We start from the raw sequence: 19,005 nt of genomic DNA, 5'->3' as shown, positions 1-19,005 counted from the left end.
GTAACAGGAGGACAGAGGTCACTGAGGGTCACTAAAGGTCAGAGGTCATGATGAGGACAGACAGGTGTAATAACATCAGCTCACCTGCAGCAGTCAGCAGAAACAGGCCTGAAACTGAAGAACACACTGATCAGAGACCAAATGATCACATGACCAAAGAGAACCATTCAGACTGCAGTGATTGGCTGCTGTTCCCACAATAATTCATAGCGCCATCCAGTGGTGGAAACACAGATAATATCTTGATGCATGCTCAATCATCCAGGTAAGTAAATGCCAAAAAGTTGATTCTTTTCATCCTGACATTTTCAGTGGGAGAAACGTTTCGTCACTCATCCAAGTGACCCCTTCAGTCTCAACTAACTGCAGGTTTCCCTCATAATCAGTACATCTACATAATAACTGAAATTGCACCACTAAAGGAACAATGGGCTGGAAGGTCAGTTTATCATCATTAATATGCAAATTATCATCACCATTGTGTAACAACGACTGACCAAAGACCACTGATCAAAAATCATTCAATGTTGATCATTTGTCAAAGCTGCAAATGCACCTAAAGAAAGCTCCAGTGATCCAGGAGAGAAGTGTAATAATAGTTGCTAGTGAGGAAGCTACCCACAGGGGGGCACTTAGAAATCAATAACACAAAGAAGGAGTGAGTGAGTGCAAGAGAAAATAAACAGCTAGCTAAAGCTAGCACAATGTGCCATTTATGATGTTTTATTCAGAGGAATAAGAACATTACAAGAAGGGCAACCACTGCCTAAGCAAAAACCCGTAACAATCCTGTATGTGTCACTAGTAGTACTTTGTAGTAAAACGTGAGTATGAACTTATACAAAATTCAATTCAATTCAATTCAATTTTATTTATATAGCGCCAAATCACAACAAACGTCGCCTCAAGGCACTTCATAGGTACAGAGAAAAACTCAACAATCATTTGACCCCCTATGAGCAAGCACTTTGGCGACAGTGGGAAGGAAAAACTCCCTTTTAACAGGAAGAAACCTCCAGCAGAACCAGGCTCAGGGAGGGGCGGGGCCATCTGCTGTGAGAGAAGGAAGACAGGATAAAGACATGCTGTGGAATCAGAATCAGAATCAGAATGGGGTTTATTGCCAGATGTTGAGGTTTACAACATTAGGAAATTGCTGCGGTGCTTCAGTGCAACATAGTGTCATAAATAGCACTTAAATAGACATGAAAAAAAAAAAAAAAAAAAAAGTAAGAATAAGAATTAAAAGTGCTATGTAGAAAGATATGTGCATGGGATATACATGAGATATATACATGAGAATAAGAATTATGAGTGCTACGTGGAAAGATATATACATGAGTGCAGGTGGTGATCAGTGCAAACATGGAATGATGCAGTGACACAGCGTAGGGTCATGTGTTAGTGGCGGGGACAGTCATATGGTTATTGTTCATGTGTCCAACAGCAGAGGGGAAGAAACTGTTCTTATGGCGAGAGGTTCTGGTGCGAATGGACCGGAGCCTCCTGCCTGAGGGGAGCAGGTCAAACAGACTGTGTCCAGGGTGAGAAGGGTCAGCTGAGATCCGGGCTGCACGCCGCAGTGTCCTGGAGGTGTACAGGTCCTGCAGAGATGGGAGTCTGCAGCCAATCACCTTCTCAGCAGAGCGCACAACACGCTGCAGTCTCTGTTTGTCCCTGATAGTGGCTCCAGCGTACCACACGGTGATGGAGGAGGTGAGGATGGACTCGATGATTGCAGTGTAGAACTGCATCATCGTCCGTGTTGGCAGGTTGAATTTCTTCAGCTGCCTCAGGAAGTACATCCTCTGCTGGGCTTTCTTGATGACGGAGGTGATGGTGGGCTCCCACTTCAGGTCCTGGGTGATGGTGGTACCCAGGAAGCGGAATGAGTCCACAGAGGTGATAGGGGTGTCAGTCAGGATGATGGGGGGGGAGTGGGGCTGTGTGCTTCCTGAAGTCCACAATAATCTCCACTGTCTCCATACTGTGTATGACTGTGTACGTGACAAATAAAATTTGAATTTGAATTTGAATTTGAATTTGTCTTCTGGGCATTCAGCACCAGGTTGTTGTGGCTGCACCAGGACACCAGACGTTCAACCTCCCTCCTGTAGGCAGACTCATCCCCGTCCGAGATGAGCCCAATAACGGTGGTGTCATCTGCAAACTTGATTAGCTTGACAGACTGGTGGGTGGAGGTGCAGCAATTGGTGTACAGGGAGAAGAGCAGAGGAGAAAGAACACAGCCCTGAGGGGAGCCGGTGCTGATGGTCCGGGAGTCCGAGACATTCTTTCCCAGCCTCACATGCTGCTTCCTGTCCGTCAGGAAGTCAGTGATCCACCGGCAGATGGGATCAGGCACATTCATCTGGGAAAGCTTGTCTCGGAGATGGTCTGGAAGGATGGTGTTGAAGGCAGAGCTGAAGTCCACAAACAGGATCCTGGCGTAGGTTCCTGGGGAGTCCAGATGCTCCAGGATGAAGTGTAGGGCCATGTTGATGGCGTCGTCTACAGACCTGTTGGCTCTATATGCAAACTGCAGGGGGTCCAGGAGGGGGGCCGTGAGGGTCTTGAGATAGGAGAGAACCAGGCGCTCAAATGACTTCATGACCACAGATGTCAGAGCCACGGGTCTGTAGTCATTTAGTCCAGTGATCCTAGGTTTCTTGGGGACAGGGATTATGGTAGAGGACTTGAAGCAGGCAGGCACATGACATGCCTGCAGTGAGGAGTTAAAAATGCCAGAAAACACTGGGGCCAGCTCGTTTGCACAGTGTCTGAGGGTGGCAGGAGACACACCGTCTGGGCCGGGAGCTTTCCGAGCATTCAGACTCCTAAACTGCTTCCTCACATCTGCTTCATGAATATGAAGAGTTGTGGTGGGAGGAGGTGGTGTGAAATCCTCTTTTGTGTGGGGTGAGGAGGCGGGTGTTGCAGGTGAACAGTTTGAAGGTGGTGATGGCTCTATGGAGGGGGGAGAGGTGGGGGAATGAGTGTCCAAAGTGTCTCTATTGTTGGGGCCGTTGGAGGTGTGAAGGCTGCCTGATGGCTCATCAAAACGGCAGTAGAAGTCGTTAAGGGTGTTGGCTAAGAGCAAGTCATCAGTGGAGTGGGGGGTTTTAGGCTTGTAGTTGGTGATATTCCTAAAACCTTTCCACACAGAGGCCGAGTCATTCTCTGAGATCTGCTGCTGCATCTTCTCAGAGTGCTGATGTTTAGCAATGTCCACTTCTTTAGTGAACCTGTACTTGGCCTCTCTGTAGCAGTCCCTGTCTCCGCTTCTGAACGCCTTTCTCTTTTCCAGCCACAGCTTTTTGAGTTTAGGAGTGAACCAGGGTTTGTCATTGTTATAACTCACCCTGGTGCGTGATGGCACAATGCTGTCCTCACAGAAGTGGATATAGGAGGTGACAGTGTCCGTAAACTCGTCCAAGCTGTTAGAAGCAGCCTTCATTGTGTCCCAGTCTGTAGACTCCAAACACGTGCGAAGCTCCTCCACAGCCTCGTTGCTCCACAGTTTTTTAGTCCTCACGACAGGTTTGGAGAGCTTCAGCCTCTGTCTGTACGCGGGGATCAGGTGGATCATGACGTGATCAGAAAGTCCGAGTGAAGCGCGGGGCACCGCGCGATAGGCCCCGCTGATCGTGCTGTAGCAGTGGTCTAATGTCCTCTCCTCTCTGGTCGGGCATTTAATATACTGCTTATATTTCGGAAGCTCATGGCTCAGATTGGCCCCAAGAGCAATGATGAGAGAGTCCGGGAATGTCCGCTCCATGTGGAGAATCTGCTCTGCGAGTGCGCACTGAGCTGCTTGCGCATCCGCGTCTGGCGGGATGTAAACAGCGGCCAGGATGAATGAAGCAAACTCCCGCGGAGAATAAAACGGTTTGCAGTGAATAAAAAGGTATTCCAGAGAGGGAGAGCAGTGCTGAGCAATCACTGTTACATCTGTGCACCAGCCACTATTGATGAAGAGAGACAGAGGTTAATAACAGATATGATTCAATGCAGAGAGGTCTGTTAACGCATACTGAGTGAGAAAGGTGGCTGGAAAGGAAAAACTCAATGCATCGTGGGAATCCCCGGCAGCCTACGTCTATTGCAGCATAACTTAGGGAGGATTCAGGGTCACCCGGTCCAGGCCTAATTATATGCTTTAGCAAAAAGCAAAGTTTTAAGCCTAATCTTGAAAGTAGAGAGAGTGACGACGGTAAGTGACGGAAGTGACGAGTAAGGTAAGCAACCCATGTTGTAGGTGACGTCAGACGCCGGAGATTTGGCGGAATTAAAAAAAAAAAAGCAAATGGTAGCATAGAGTTTAACAAAGGTTTTCCAAGCTTCAGTATTACCAAATATACTAATCGATTGTCATATAACTAACAACATCTGTTCTATCATCTCTAACACCCTGGAGGACAACGGGGAGAGTTTAGACGCTCTCCAAGATTACATCAACCGCTGTTTTCAAGATTTAGTAATGAGGAAGGCCCAGAGTACATCCTCCCCGACCAAAATTGAGACGCCGTCATCGACGAGATGTCGCCCAGCAGACTCCCCCGGTACAACATCGCCTGCCGGCAAAGACATCGCAGACATCCTGGAGTCAATCGACAAGCGATTGTCCAGTTTCGATGCGAGGCTGGCCCTGGTGGAGATTTTACACCGGGAATTTAAATCTCTGAGAGAATCCCTGGAATTCAGCCAGCAGCAGGTGGAAACGCTTGCCGCTGAAAATGCCACGCTACGGGAGTCGGTCAAATCTCTCACCGATAACGTGACCCAGCTAAACATTGAAAATAAAAAAATAAAAGAGTCCGTTATCGATCTACAAGCCCGTAGCATGAGAGATAATCTTGTGTTCTCTGGTATTCCAGAATCTACCGGAGAGGACGCGGAGGCAACGGTGAAAAGCTTCATCAAAATCCACCTGAAGCTGCCGGAGGACACCGTAAAGAACATCGACTTCGATAGAGTACATCGCTTGGGGGGCGTGAGGTCGCGGACTGGAAGACCACGGCCTATCGTGGCCAAATTCGGGCAATTCAAACAGAAGGAACAGGTGAAGAGTTGCGGCAGAGAGCTGAAAGGAACGGACTTCAGCGTGAACGACCAGTTCCCCAAAGAGATCCTGGAACGACGCAAGGTCCTGTTCCCAGTTCGACGTAGCTTTATCCAGAAAGAAAGAAGAAAGAAAGTGTACTTTATTGGTCCCCGTGGGGAAAATCCCTCTCTGCATTTAACCCATTCACTCACCCATTCATCCAGAAAGGCTCCCGGGCTGTCATCGCTGTGGACCGGCTCTACGTGGACGGACAGCTGTACCGCGACCCCGGCACCACACCGTGGTCATACTGACTGCACTCCAGATAAGAACCCGCTACACTCTTTTCTTATTCATTCACACTTTCTCCTTTAAAATGTGTTTAACCTAGTAATATCAGTATGATGTCATAGCAGATATAACACCGTCACCCTCCGTCATTGCTTTAATTGGAATGTTTCCGTTTCGTTTCTTTTTTTTTGTTGTCGCTCACAGTTCATGTGGTTTCTTTCTTTTTCTTGTCTTTCACTGCTGTGATCACCTACTTCCCCACTCACCTACAAACAAACACCCTCTATTTCTCCATATTTTCACACCACGATCACGCAAACACATCAGCTCAACGGCAGCACATTCACAACAGCCTCACAGCACGCACAGACTTGCAGGACACATAACACAAGCCACGCTTGTTCATATTAGTGAATATTCACACACATAGTCAGACTTATGGAGTCTCTCACCACACTTCTTTTTCTCTTTCTATTTACAAACAAGGGATGTTTCCATATTCTCTCCACCTGTCTAAACGAAACACCCAGTGTACATCATTAGACATACACACACAATTATGGGCATGCTGAGGTTTGTCACATGGAATGTAAATGGAGCTGGCACCAGAGGAAAGAGGTTAAAAATATTTAACCAGCTTAAAAAACTACAGGCAGATGTTGTTTTATTACAAGAAACTCACAGACCTGTCACAGGTTTAAACGAACTTAAAACACCTGAGTTTCCTAACGTGTTTGCAGCCTGTTATAATTCTAGACAACGGGGAGTAGCAATTTTAATACATAAAAATGTTAATTTTACAGTACTCGATACAGTTATAGATCCAGAGGGTAGATTTCTAATTATTAAACTATCAATATTGAACAAAAAACTATGTATTGTAAGTATATATGGTCCAAATGTTGATGAACCCTCATTCTTCCACGGATTTTTTTAGTGCACTCTCTGAACACCTTGATTGCACACTCATTCTTGGCGGTGACCTCAACCTTGGACTAAATGAAGACATGGATAGGCTCAATACAACAGGAACTCAGCGCAATTGGCAGTCCACAAATATAATCAAACAGTATATGAGCGACTTTGGCCTTCGCGATGCATGGCGCTCCCTTCACCCCAACAGTAAGGAATATACTTTTTTCTCGCATGTTCATCACTCTTACTCTCGTCTGGATTATTTTTTGGTCAGCAGCTCACTGCTGAGTGACATTTGAGACACTGAGATTCATCCTATAGCTGTCAGTGATCATGCTCCTGTATCTTTAAAATTAATGCACAGGAATAATACTACGCCAAGTAAAAACTGGAGATTTAATACATCACTGCTTAAAGATGAAGACTTTATTAAATATTTTAAAAAGGAATGGACTTCATACTTAGACTTTAATGACACTCCCGGAATATCTGCTTCTGTTCTATGGGAAGCAGGAAAAGCTGTGATGAGAGGTAAAATAATTTCTTTCTCATCACACAAAAAGAAAGAAGAAAACAAAAATATTCAGGAATTAGAAAAAAACATCAAATCACTAGAAGAAGCCTACGCGTCCCACCAAGATCAGGAAACATTGAACAAAATATGCAAGACAAAACTAGAATTAAATGAAACTATTAATAAAAAAAAAAAAACACAATTCCTTATACAAAGACTTCGCTTGCAGAATTTTGAACACAGTAACAAATCAGGTCGATTTCTAGCTAACCAGTTAAAAATAAAGAAAGAAAAAACAACTATATGTGCTGCTAAAGATTTATCGGGGAACACAATATATGACCCTGGAAGAATAAACAACATTTTTAGGGATTTCTATGAAACTTTATCTTCACCACAAATAAACCCATCTAAAAATGAAATTGATTTGTTTCTTGACAACGTAACTCTCCCAAAATTACTAGACAGTCAAGCTATGGAACTGGATTTGCCACTGACGCCAAGTGAATTCCAGGAAGCCCTGATAAGTATGCCCAATAATAAGGCTCCAGGTCCAGACGGCTTCCCTGCAGAATTCTACAAAGAATTCTGGACAATTCTGGCACCAGTATTCCACAGCATGTTGCAGGAAATCGAGGAAAATGGCAGACTACCACCAAATATGAACTCTGCCAACATTAGTCTCCTGCTAAAACCAGGCAAAGACCCTTTATTTCCCTCAAGCTATCGTCCAATTTCTCTTTTAAATGTAGACCTTAAAATAATCTGCAAAGCTCTCTCAAAGAGATTAGAGAAAATAACCCCCCTCTTAATTCACCCTGACCAAACTGGTTTCATAAAAGGTCGGCACTCCTCAACAAACACTCGTAGATTACTTAATTTAATAGACTACTCATACAATAAAAACGTTGAAACCATAATATTATCTCTAGATGCAGAAAAAGCATTTGACAGAGTTAATTGGAAATTTTTATTCGCAACTTTACACAAATTTGGTTTTGGAAACTCTTTTATAAACTGGATAAGAATATTATACAATTCCCCAACGGCTCGTATCAGAACAAATGACCAGACATCCTCCAGCTTCTGTCTCCTGAGGGGCACCAGACAGGGATGCCCACTCTCCCCTTCACTTTTTGCAATTTTTATCGAACCTCTAGCAGCAGCATTTAGACAGGCTACAACAATTAAGGGCATAAAATGTAAGAACATAGAACATAAAATCAGTCTCTATGCGGATGCTGTGTTGCTTTTTCTGCAAAACACACAAACCAACCTCTCTGAGGTAATTACTTTAATAAACTGGTTTTCAAGAGTTTCAGATTATTCCATTAACTGGCCAAAATCTACAGTTCTCCCCATTAACTGCTCCTTCCATAATTCTTCCTCTGCCCCACTGCAATCCGGAAATATTAAATATTTAGGTATTAATGTTTCTTCTAAGCTTTCAGACTTAACTAAATTAAATCACATCCCACTTCTAAAGAAAGTAGAAGGCGATCTGACTAGATGGAAATCTTTACCCATATCACTCATGGGAAGGGTCGCCACTATAAAAATGATGATCTTGCCAAAAATAAATTACTTATTTTTGATGATCCCTAACAAACCATCACAAGATTGGTTCAGATCTCTGGATTCATATATTTCCAAATTCCTTTGGAAAGATAAACCCCCGCGTATTAGCTTAAAAACGCTACAAAGAACCAGATCCACTGAGCGCTCAACACAGACAGTATCATCAGAAGGAAGAGCGCAGGGCAAGCTAGCGAGACAGAAAGTTAAGCTCTCCTCGCAACATGGACCTCCCCCACCCTCATTCAGATCTGGCGTTTGGAATTATTTTGGTTTTCATGTGACGTATGACCCTGAAGGTAAGCGAGTCATGGACTAAAGTAAAACAGTATGTTGGATGTGCCATGCAATGCTCAATTACATGGGTGGGAACTAGTGTGTTAGCGCAGTTAGCTCGTTAACATGTTGGCCGTCTAGCCCCATGCACGGGGCGATCAGGGGTAGCTCGTTAACGGAGATTTGCTGTGTTGTGGCGTTAAGGTCATTTCAACGAGATTAACCTGAAAGCACTAGTGGGAACACAACGAATATGACTGCACATTTACGCCGACATCATCCTAGTGCAAAGACAAAGATGAGTGATTCCTCAATCAGATACAGGGCTCGCAATATCGCTAGCCCGACGTCCCGGGGCTAGCGATTTTTTCAGTCGGGCTACCAAAATCTATCTCTGCCCTGTCCGTCGGGCTATTGTAGGAAGGAAAAATATATGTCAATGCTTTTGCATTCTTTCAGAAATGTAGCTGGGTAATTATGTCATTGGCATCGGTGAGCCACTGTCAATATGTGACATATTGAAATCGCGTTTGAATTTGCGCTTGTTTTTTTGCTTTCACTTTGCAATCGTGCGAACTGTGTATAGAGAGCGACAGCACTGATCTGTGAGTGATGATAATTTGTGCACCAATTCCTCTGACATCGTCTTATTAATCGTTAGCTTACTATGCAAACATGACAAGTGAAATCTCCCGCAGCTTAAACATGTGAGAGGTTGATCGCACAGATAATCGCTGAGTTTATGTGAGTGCGTGTGTAAAAGCAGCAGGATATATGATATATATTTTATATTATTTTAGTTCTGCTGAGCCAAATAAGACAGGTCAGGGTGAAGAAGTGACAGCCAAAGAAAAGCTTACCACAAAACGGAGAAGTTATGACAAATCAGACTATGAGGCAAAAAGAAAGTGCAGCTTTATGGTTTCATGGACAAAAGAATTTCTGTGGCTGCAATATGACGAGCTAAATAACCAGGGGTGCACATAAGTGGTCCGCAGGTGCGCATTCGCTGTCAAAATAAAAAACACGCACAAGGGTTAGGGTTAAATTTAAAAACTGTACTTTTGAGTTAAAATATATATTTATAATTTTAATAAATGACAAATTAAAAAGGCATGAACATTTTTTTTGTATCGAAAAAATATCGAACCGTGACACCAAAGTATCGAACCGAACCGAACCGTGAATTTTGTGTATCGTTGCACCCCTATTATCAAAGTGTCTGAAATGTAACATTCCAACTTCCCCCTTAGTGTGTTTGTTGGGCAGCTTAGATAATGTCACTTCAGAAAAGAATATAGCCCATATGGTTTTCACTGCCCTATGCATAGCCAAGAAAACAGTCCTCATGAACTGGAAAAATAAAAACAATCTTAATTCTAACCAATATAGAAATTATCTATTAGATTACATTAGTCTTGATACAGCCTCGGCCACCACATCAGATCAATTGCTCTGCAGCGGGGCTAGGGGAGGGTCTGTGATGATGGACATGGGTTACTGACCTGGTAGCCTGTCTGCCCCTGGGTGGGTCCGGGATGGGCGTGAGGGTCTGGGGGCGCTCCGTCTCTGGGGCGGGGCCCTGGCCGGGCCTTGGGGCCTTGGGTCCTGGTTTGTGTGTTGCCGGGGTTGTGGGCGGGTGGGTGCATGGGGGCCCATCCCTGGCGCAGGGTGCCGCTGGTGTGTCGAGCCGCCTGTGGGGCACTTCAACCGGTGGGGGAGATTGTCACACCTTGCAGGAGCTTTCCTCCCCTCAGGAACTCTCTGCAGGAGGGGGAGATACAGGAGAGGTGGAGGAAGATCTCAGCCTGGGCGTCTATTGTCTCATGTAGTCTGGAAGACAAGTGGATGGTGGGGTGGGTGCAGTTTTCTCTGTGGTGGGGTTGGGTGGACTGTCCCGGGCTCTGTGGGGCCGGGGGGCGCTGCTGCGCTGGGCCCCGGTCTGGATGGGCCTGGGCCCCCTTTCCCTGGCGGGTCGCGGAGTATGGGAGTGTGTTACAGGAAAAATGTTTCTATGTTTCTTTACCTTCTTTTAAATGTGCAAGCATGCCCTTTTGTCTATGGTTAGATTAGTTTAGAATTATCTTTTTAGACTTTCTCAGCAAAGACATACTGTTCTGGGACATATTGTTTTAGATTGTTTTATCTCTCACAGCCTTCTCCCAGCTCTCTGCTGACGAGACTAGCGCCACATATGGAGTTGTTTATTTTATTTGTTTTGTATTTTCTTATCCTGTTCTCACTGTCTTTCCTATAAAAATTACCAAGCCACTGTGCATGGTGTGAGTTGTTCTTAGCAGCTCACCCGTGTACACGTTTGATAAAGAAAGTAACTTTGTCTCATTGTGTCTTTATTTCTCCTGGGTCTTTTACAGAGTTTTCCCCCAACATTTCTTGGTCCTTCGGAGCCGGAGCACCTCCATCGTGTCCCATCTCCGTGACCAGTCCACGTTGCTCGTCTGTCGACAGCCCACATACTAGGTGTGTGGTCAAAGACCAAGGGCGTTAAATTCGAGTCTTGGCCAACGTTCTTAGAAAGCGACCCACGGTGGTGGGGCCCGATCGAGGTGGACCAGACCCGGCGACACTGACCAGGTAGATACAGACACACTGACACAATCTTGCGTAAAATCGTATTTTGAATTCAGGGAATTTAAAATAGCGAAAGTAGCTCGTCGAGACTGGAAGCTCCCCACTTCTGTGGGTTTAAAGTAGCTCGTCGGCTGGTAGCTTGGAGCTCGTCGACTGGAAGCTCCCCACTCTTGTGGGTTAGGTTTGGAGCTCTGAGTAGCTCCCCCAGCTGGGTCAAGGGAATAAGTAGCTCGTCTACAGAAAGACTGGCAGCTCCCCTTATTATAAGGGTTCCGATCGCGCGAATAAGTGTGAATGTGAATGTATGTGTGTATTGTTGTAACTAACGGAGCAAGCTGACTTTTCACGGTCCAATAAGAGACTGAGCCGCTCCTACTGTGTTTTTCTTTCACTGCTGTTCGCTGAAGTGCTGGTGGTTTGGGAGAACGGTCGAGTTCCACCTCGTAAAGTTCACACCGCTTTTGGAAATAGTCCGAAAGTAGAAGGGCGTGTGAGCAACCACTCTCATTCCTCATACCAGCGAAGGTGGATAGCAGCTGTATTGCCAGTGTATAAATAAATAAATAAAAATAAATAACTAAATAAATACATAAGTAAGATACACTAAATAATAAAAATTGAAAAATGGGGAATAAAACCTCTAAACCTGTTGCCAATAATGGGCAGTATACACAAAAGTTCATTAATGACGAACAGTGGATAGAAAATAAATATCCAGGTGCAGGAAAAATCAGCGCAAGGAGATGGCGTAATCCTAAAAAGACGTCATGTCCTGGGTGGGAGGGTACATGCAGCCCCGCAGCTTTAACGCAGCTCAAAGATAGCTTATTAAAAGAAATAAGTGCAACCACAAATCTTAGAAAGAAAGGAAAACGCACAAATGAATTAACTTTCCTAGATGCATGGAAAAAAGAGCAACAGAGACGTGCTGAGAATAGAGAAAAGAGACAGAATAAAAAACAAAAGCAAAGCTGTGAAGTGCCTGAAGCAACGGCTGCAGCCCCTCCCCCCTATGTTACTGCCTCTGCATCAACTCCCAAGCAAACAGACAAAGATGCAGCTGTGAGTAACCCTTACGGTTCAGTGCAGGCAGATTTAGCTAAAATGTCATTAACACATGCACCTGAAGCAGATATAGGGGAAGATCATGTAGGCAGGGAAATATGGCCTGACCCCCCAAGCCCCCCAGGAGTATTTCCATTAATAAGTTCACCTAACCCCAGATATGGTCAGCCGACTGGACCTATGGGGCATAGAGACACCCAGCCCACAATTCTTGTGTTTAGACCATGGTCACATGAGGATCGCAAAAATGTTCTTAAAGATGTCCCGCCCCTGCATGACGGTTTTGACACATGGAAGAGAGCAGTTGAAGCAATTAGGACTCAGTGGTATTTAAACGGTCATGAAATGTACCAGGTACTTCAAGATCTTTTAGGTTTAAAGTTTGGCTCAGTGAAAGGCTCTTTCACTGGGGGGACAATTAATAATCCTTTAGATTCTTTAGTGGTCGGCAACGGACCACAACCCCTGCGTGCAGGTGACCCTGAATTAGAAGGCCAACTACATAACTTCTATGAACGTGTGAAATTACAGCTGGCCCCCAAGCCAAACTACAATAAAATAGGAGAGGTGAAACAGAAAGAAAATGAAACTGCATCAGACTTTTTAGACCGCCTGCGCCCAGTTTTTAGGCAGCATTCAGGTTTAGATTATGCCGATGGCGATGCAACGCCATTCCAGCAGCAATTAAAAAATGCGTTTCTAAATGGCCTGCTCCCACCAATCAGAGCACATGTAGAGAAACATTGGGTCACAATGAACACTGGCAACCTGCCAGATGCCCTGTTACATGCTGAGCACGCCACAAAAGTGCACAAACAGAAAAATAAGGCTGACGTCTTCACCATAGATTCAGAGACAGGTTTCCTTGCATTTTCGGGAGGCTATCAGAGACAGAAAGGGAAGCAAGGTAATCGGCAGCAAGGCCGCAGACACAGAAACAGAGACAGCAGATATGAAAGAGACAATGCCTGTTTCAACTGTGGAAAACGAGGTCACTTTGAACGAGAGTGCAGAAGTAAGCCACAGACACATAATAGTAGGAGGAACAATGACAGGCAAAACAGTGGCGAATCTATGGAGAACAATGACATGTGACTAGAAAACACACAAGACATGAACATTGATGAGGGAGGGGAAGTTTTTAACATAGAACAATTGCTATTAGGGTCAGAATACAAACCAATGCTGCTAATTCACGTGAACGGGCAACCAATCCAAATGTTGTGTGACACCGGAGCATGTAAAACGGTTCTAAGGCAGCCGCCTAAAAACTTACAGTACTCAAGAGATGCATTACTTGTGAAGTCAGCCACAGGCCACACCACTGTACAACTACTAACTGCCCCGTTAGAATTAATGCATACCGAAAGTGGCCGCAGGTGCTTCATTAAATGCATATATGACCCGTCATGCCCAGTAAACCTTCTAGGAAGAGACGCTCTGACAAAACTCAAGATAGGCGTGGTACCGGAAGAGAATGGCATGATTGCTGAATGCATGCTAAATGACAACACACCAGAGCCAGATAGCATTAACACGGCACACAGCAGCAACGTGTGTCTCTCTCAAGGCTACGGTGTCCCACATTATTACTGGACTCTTGAGTTGCCCGAGCTCACAAAACTACACAATGTGGCCCGCAAATATACACCCCCCACATCCTATTTCCAGAAACCCACTGACTATCACAACACGTTGAGATTTAAACAAACTCCAGGCCCAGACCCACTTTACGATCAGCAAGTGTGGAAGCTAGGACAACAAAGTTTGACTTTACAACACCTGTATGTCACAAAGTCGGGAAATGCAGTGTGCTCAGTAATCCAATCAGCAGCCGTGAAGGCTTTGAACCGCATGCCTAAGCCACACGTGTCTGTAGCGCATAACTATCATTCAGACTGGAAAGATTTAGGAAATGTGTTAGCCAGGGTTGAAGCAGACACTTATGAAAAAACGGAAGACACTCATGAAGGCTGGCTGCAAGGCCGCCGGACGGGGTGTTTCCGATACACACTGGGTTGGTTGGTCACAGTCAGGCCCGCTGTACACCTAGCCGATGCCGCTGAATCACATGCACAATTAACTGAATGACATCAGGCAGCACTAGCTCAGCTGCCTGAAACTCTCTGGTCTACAGGCCCTGCTGATGTAGGCCTTATAAAAAATGCAGATGAAGTAAGAGTAAAACCTCTCTCAAAACACAGACCACTGATATCTCAATACCCACTCACTACTGAGGCTAGACATGGCATTCGCCCAGTGATAGCAGACATGGAAAAGGCAGGAATTTTAATAAAAACAAAGACAGCCACCTGTAACACTCCTATCTTTCCTGTTAAAAAAGCTATCACGGGTGCATACCGTCTAGTACATGACCTGAGAGCTATAAACGAAGTGACTGAACAAATCCCACCTGTGGTTGCTAATCCACACACTGTTTTAAATCAGGTCACACCGAACGAACAGTGGTTCTCAGTAATCGACCTTTCAAACGCCTTTTTCTCAGTTCCACTACATCCAGACTCACAGCCATTGTTTGGCTTCACCTTTGAGGGTCAGAGGTACACATACACTCGTTTGCCCCAGGGTTTTCAGAATAGCCCAACCCTCTATGCAGAAGCACTAAAGAAGTCAATGTCTAGCTGTAAGCTCCCACAGTTAGGTCAATACTTGCTGTATGTAGATGACATTTTAATAACCGGTCACACACAGCAGGCGTGCAAAGACAACAGACTTGCTGTGCTACAGCATTTGGCTGAACAGGGCCACAAAGTCTCACAACACAAACTGCAGCTGTGGAGTGATAACGTCACATATCTCGGACACACACTCACAGGCCAGGGCAAAACACTGCTGGGAACCAGAAAGCTGGCAGTGCAAAACACACCCAAACCTAAAACAAAACAACAGATGATGAGTTTTTTAGGTTTGTGTAATTTCTGTAGAGCTTGGATTCCAGAGTATGCACTAACAGTTCAGCCACTCCAAGACATGATTTATGGCAAAAACCTCGCTTTGCGTGACACAATAACGTGGACGGTAGAGGCAGACACAGCATTTACTAACCTAAAGGTGGCTTTACAAACAAATGTAGTCCTGGCCCTGCCTGATTATGACAAGCCTTTCGTGCTGCATGTTGATGGGGGGGCCGGCTACATGAAGGCAGTTCTGACACAGGCTTTTGGTGACAAACAGCGCCCTCTAGCATTCTACTCGTGTAAGTTAGACGCTGTAGTTTCGAGCCTGCCGACTTGCGTCCAAAGCTGTGCAGCGGCCACAGAAGCAGTAAAGAAGTCAGCAGACATTGTCTTAGGGCACAAACTAGTTGTCAAGGTCCCGCATGCTGTCACATCTATACTGCTGCAAGCCAATCTCTCTTACCTGACTCATGCCAGACAGCTATCGTATGTAGGCATTTTACTATCACAGTCTCACATCACACTGGAAAAATGTGGCACACTGAATCCAGGGACTCTAGTGAGCACACCAGCTGATGGAGATGTGCACAACTGCCATGCAGAATTAGACAAAGACACCAAACCCCGCCCTGACATCCATGCTGAGCCACAAGCTGGTTTTACTGATGTCTTTGTGGACGGATCGGCCTCTAAAGACAACACAGGCCGTAATTGTGTAGGTTACGCAGTAACCACAGACAGTAGAATAATAGAAGCAAAACCACTTTCTTCTTCATATTCTGCACAGAGCGCTGAGCTGATAGCTGTTATTCGTGCATGTGAAATACACAAAGATAAACAAATAAACGTTTATACAGACAGCCAGTATGTTTTCTCTGCTGTGCATCATTTCGCAAAGCTCTGGCAAAACAGAGGAATGATTACATCAACTGGTAAACCAGTCCAGCATGCCAGCCTCTTACAACGCCTGCTGACTGTAATACATTTACCACAACAACTCGCATTGTGTAAATGTGCAGCGCACAAAACTGATGGCTCTTTTATTACTACAGGCAACAATTTTGCTGACAGAGCCGCAAAACAGGCGGCACAAAAAACAAACATGACATTGATGGCAGTAAACACACATCAGATTCCACTGGATGTGTTGCAAAGTGAACAAAAAGCAGCAAGCACAGCAGAGCAGGCAAAATGGCTAAAACACGGTGCAGTTCTGACAAACGACTTAATGATGTGTTATGGCAAGCCAGTGTTGCCAAAATCGCTCCACAAAATGGCGGCATTAGTGACTCATGGCTGTACGCATTTGTCATCGGGGGGAATGACCTGTATTGTCAACACTCATTTTTACACTGTAAATTTTGAAACTTCGGCAAAACAATTTGTCAGAACGTGCATGACGTGTCAAAAATATAATGCTCAGGGTAACCTGCGACCACAAAGAGGCCGTTTTCCAACTCCGCCTCATCCTTTTCACACAATTCATATGGATTTTATTGAACTAAGCGAATGTCAAGGGTCAAAATACGCCCTAGTGGTTATAGACGTGTTCTCAAAGTGGCCGGAAATCTATCCAGTGAAAAAGGCAGATGCAATTTCAGTAGCAAAGTGCCTGTGCAATCACTTCATACCCACATATGGCATCCCAGCTTTGATACGGTCAGACAACGGCACTCATTTTGTAAATGATGTCATCACTAAGGTCTCTGAAGCACTCGGTTTCAGCATAAAACACCACTGTGCTTATCACCCTCAGAGCGCAGGCCTTGTAGAGAGAACTAACGGCACTATAAAACAAAGGCTCAGGAAATGCATGGCAGAAACAGGAAGGCCGTGGCCTGAATGTTTGGGTTTAGTGAAGATGTGGATGCGCTTAACGCAAGGCTCCCATAAACTAACTCCATTTGAAATCATTCATGGCAGGCCGTTTCCACTGCCTATTACCAGTCAACCAATAGACAAAGCAATCAGAGAAAACACATTAGCAGAATGGATGTCTAAGCTGTTAGAAAACAAAGAGATCATTGTACATAATCAACAACCTGATGATGTTTCTCCAGTGTCTTGCAGACTAAAGCCCGGTGATTGGGTTCTGATCAAGGTGCTCCAAAGGAAAAACTGGAGCACACCCAGGTGGGAGGGGCCATACCAAGTCCTCCTCACTACACCGACCGCTTGCAAAATTGCAGAACGACCATCCTGGGTCCATCAGAGTCACTGCAGGCGAGTCAGTGAAGCCATTTAAACACAGCTGACGGCAGGCTTGCCTACTTGTTGTGATCTCGCCCGGTGGAGGGGTCAGCTTTCCTGGCCGGGGGGTCTACTCGCGACAGGAGGGTGTGTTCCGTCGTCATGAGGTGGTGGCTCTTATCAACTGCAGCGGCCCTGACCATGGCCGGGCTCCTCACCTTTGCTTCCATGAGGGACAACAAGTCACGCTATATGGAGAAAAGGCAGACACTGTATGACAAAGGAAAGTACACCAAGTTTCCCCATGGATACGCCACTAACTTCTGGTGGCAGTTTATGAACACTACAGCTCATTTGAATAACAAAACTGACTGCTATGCATGTACCCATATGCCCCTATCCTCACAGACGTCTGGCCTGTGGCCGTACAGCATACCTGAAGATCGCAGTTGGTGTCTGTTGGGCCTGGCAACACATCCAGGCTACGGTACTCTTTGGTCCAAAGCCAACTACAGCATCCCAGCAAAAGCAACCTGGAGGTCATCATCACTCACAAATGTGAACTGTTCCGGACAGACCTACCTACTGACCTGGCCCCAAGTCTCAGACCCGCTGCCTGATGTAATTCTACTGAACAAACTGAACGCATCACAACTGCCAGTATGTGTGATGAACAATGGATCGCGGGCAGTGGGGGAGCTGCCTACTCACCTATGTAAGTCCATATACACTTTCTGCCCACCAAGGAACGAGAGGAAGTGTATGGCCTGTTCAATCAACGCCACCTGTGCCAGTAACACGACGCTGATGGGCCTAAACTGTCGCTCCTACTACAGCTACCGAATGCCACTACAAACAAAGACTCAGTACCAGACAGGATGTGCACGGACGGCACCCAGCAGCAGAGGAACCAGAGTTTTGGCTGACTGGTACTTCTTATGTGGCAACAAGGCTTATCTGTCACTCCCTGAAGGTTGGGGAGGTCTGTGCGCCCTGGTGGAATTATCAGATCACGTTTTCTTCATGCAAAGTGTTGCACATCACCCAAGCAGCCGGCAGAGACGTGAAGTGGACATCGCCTCCCCCAATTCTTTCGGCATTACCGTGGACACTGGAGTGCCGGGAGAGTTTCGCATCTGGGGAGGAGGAGTGAAATTCTTACAGAGCTTGATCCCCGGCATTGGAGTTGCCGAGGTGCGGGATCACGTGGAGATCAACCGATATGCTCTGCTACGACACATCAACTTGACTAAGACCCTGGGAACTGCCTTAGCAGGAGAACAGCAGGCCATCAGAACGATGGTGCTGCAGAACAGACTGACACTAGACCTGCTAACCGCATCACAAGGAGGAGTTTGCAAGCTGATCGGGGAAACATGTTGCACTTTTATCCCTGATGGATACGAAACTGGAGGAGACATTTATGAAGCTTTGCAGAATTTGACCGCTCTGCAAAAATATGTCACTGACCACACACCTGGAGCAGCTACAGCACAAGGCTGGCTTGACTGGCTGTTCAGCGGTTCATGGCTGGCTGCTGTAGCAAAGCCATTTTTTCTTCTAGGTCTCATCATGATAGCACTGCTCATATTAGTGTTGTGTGTGTTGCCATGCCTAAGAGTAAT

At 45.6% G+C, this 19,005-nt stretch overlaps 2 protein-coding genes across 3 annotated transcripts in view; both read right to left on the bottom strand.

The window, feature by feature from the left end:
* Positions 1–19,005, bottom strand: part of LOC308396452 (uncharacterized protein) — a 55,048-nt gene that overhangs the window by 12,542 nt on the left and 23,501 nt on the right. Inside the window, exon 7 of one of the 2 annotated variants that reach the window (XM_080881765.1) lies at positions 85–114. The exons of the other annotated variant lie outside the window; for it this stretch is intronic. Coding sequence (XP_080737891.1) covers positions 85–114 — 30 coding nt within the window. The remainder of the gene's footprint in view (positions 1–84; positions 115–19,005) is intronic. 2 annotated transcript variants of the gene reach the window in all.
* On the bottom strand, positions 1,918–17,963 carry LOC308396245 (uncharacterized protein). Its single transcript, XM_080881408.1, has 3 exons — positions 17,462–17,963; positions 10,121–10,379; positions 1,918–3,965 (listed from the first exon to the last, which is right to left on the bottom strand). The coding sequence occupies exon 3, from the start codon at positions 3,776–3,778 to the stop codon at positions 1,919–1,921; it is 1,860 nt and encodes a 619-aa protein (XP_080737534.1). The 5' UTR covers positions 3,779–3,965; positions 10,121–10,379; positions 17,462–17,963; the 3' UTR covers position 1,918.

Source organism: Rhamphochromis sp. 'chilingali', assembly GCF_963969265.1.
Source record: "Rhamphochromis sp. 'chilingali' genome assembly, chromosome: 1".
Taxonomy (NCBI): Eukaryota; Metazoa; Chordata; class Actinopteri; order Cichliformes; family Cichlidae; genus Rhamphochromis; species Rhamphochromis sp. 'chilingali'.
The sequence above is the reverse complement of the archived record's forward strand: the minus strand, read 5'-3'. Positions and strand labels throughout refer to the sequence as shown.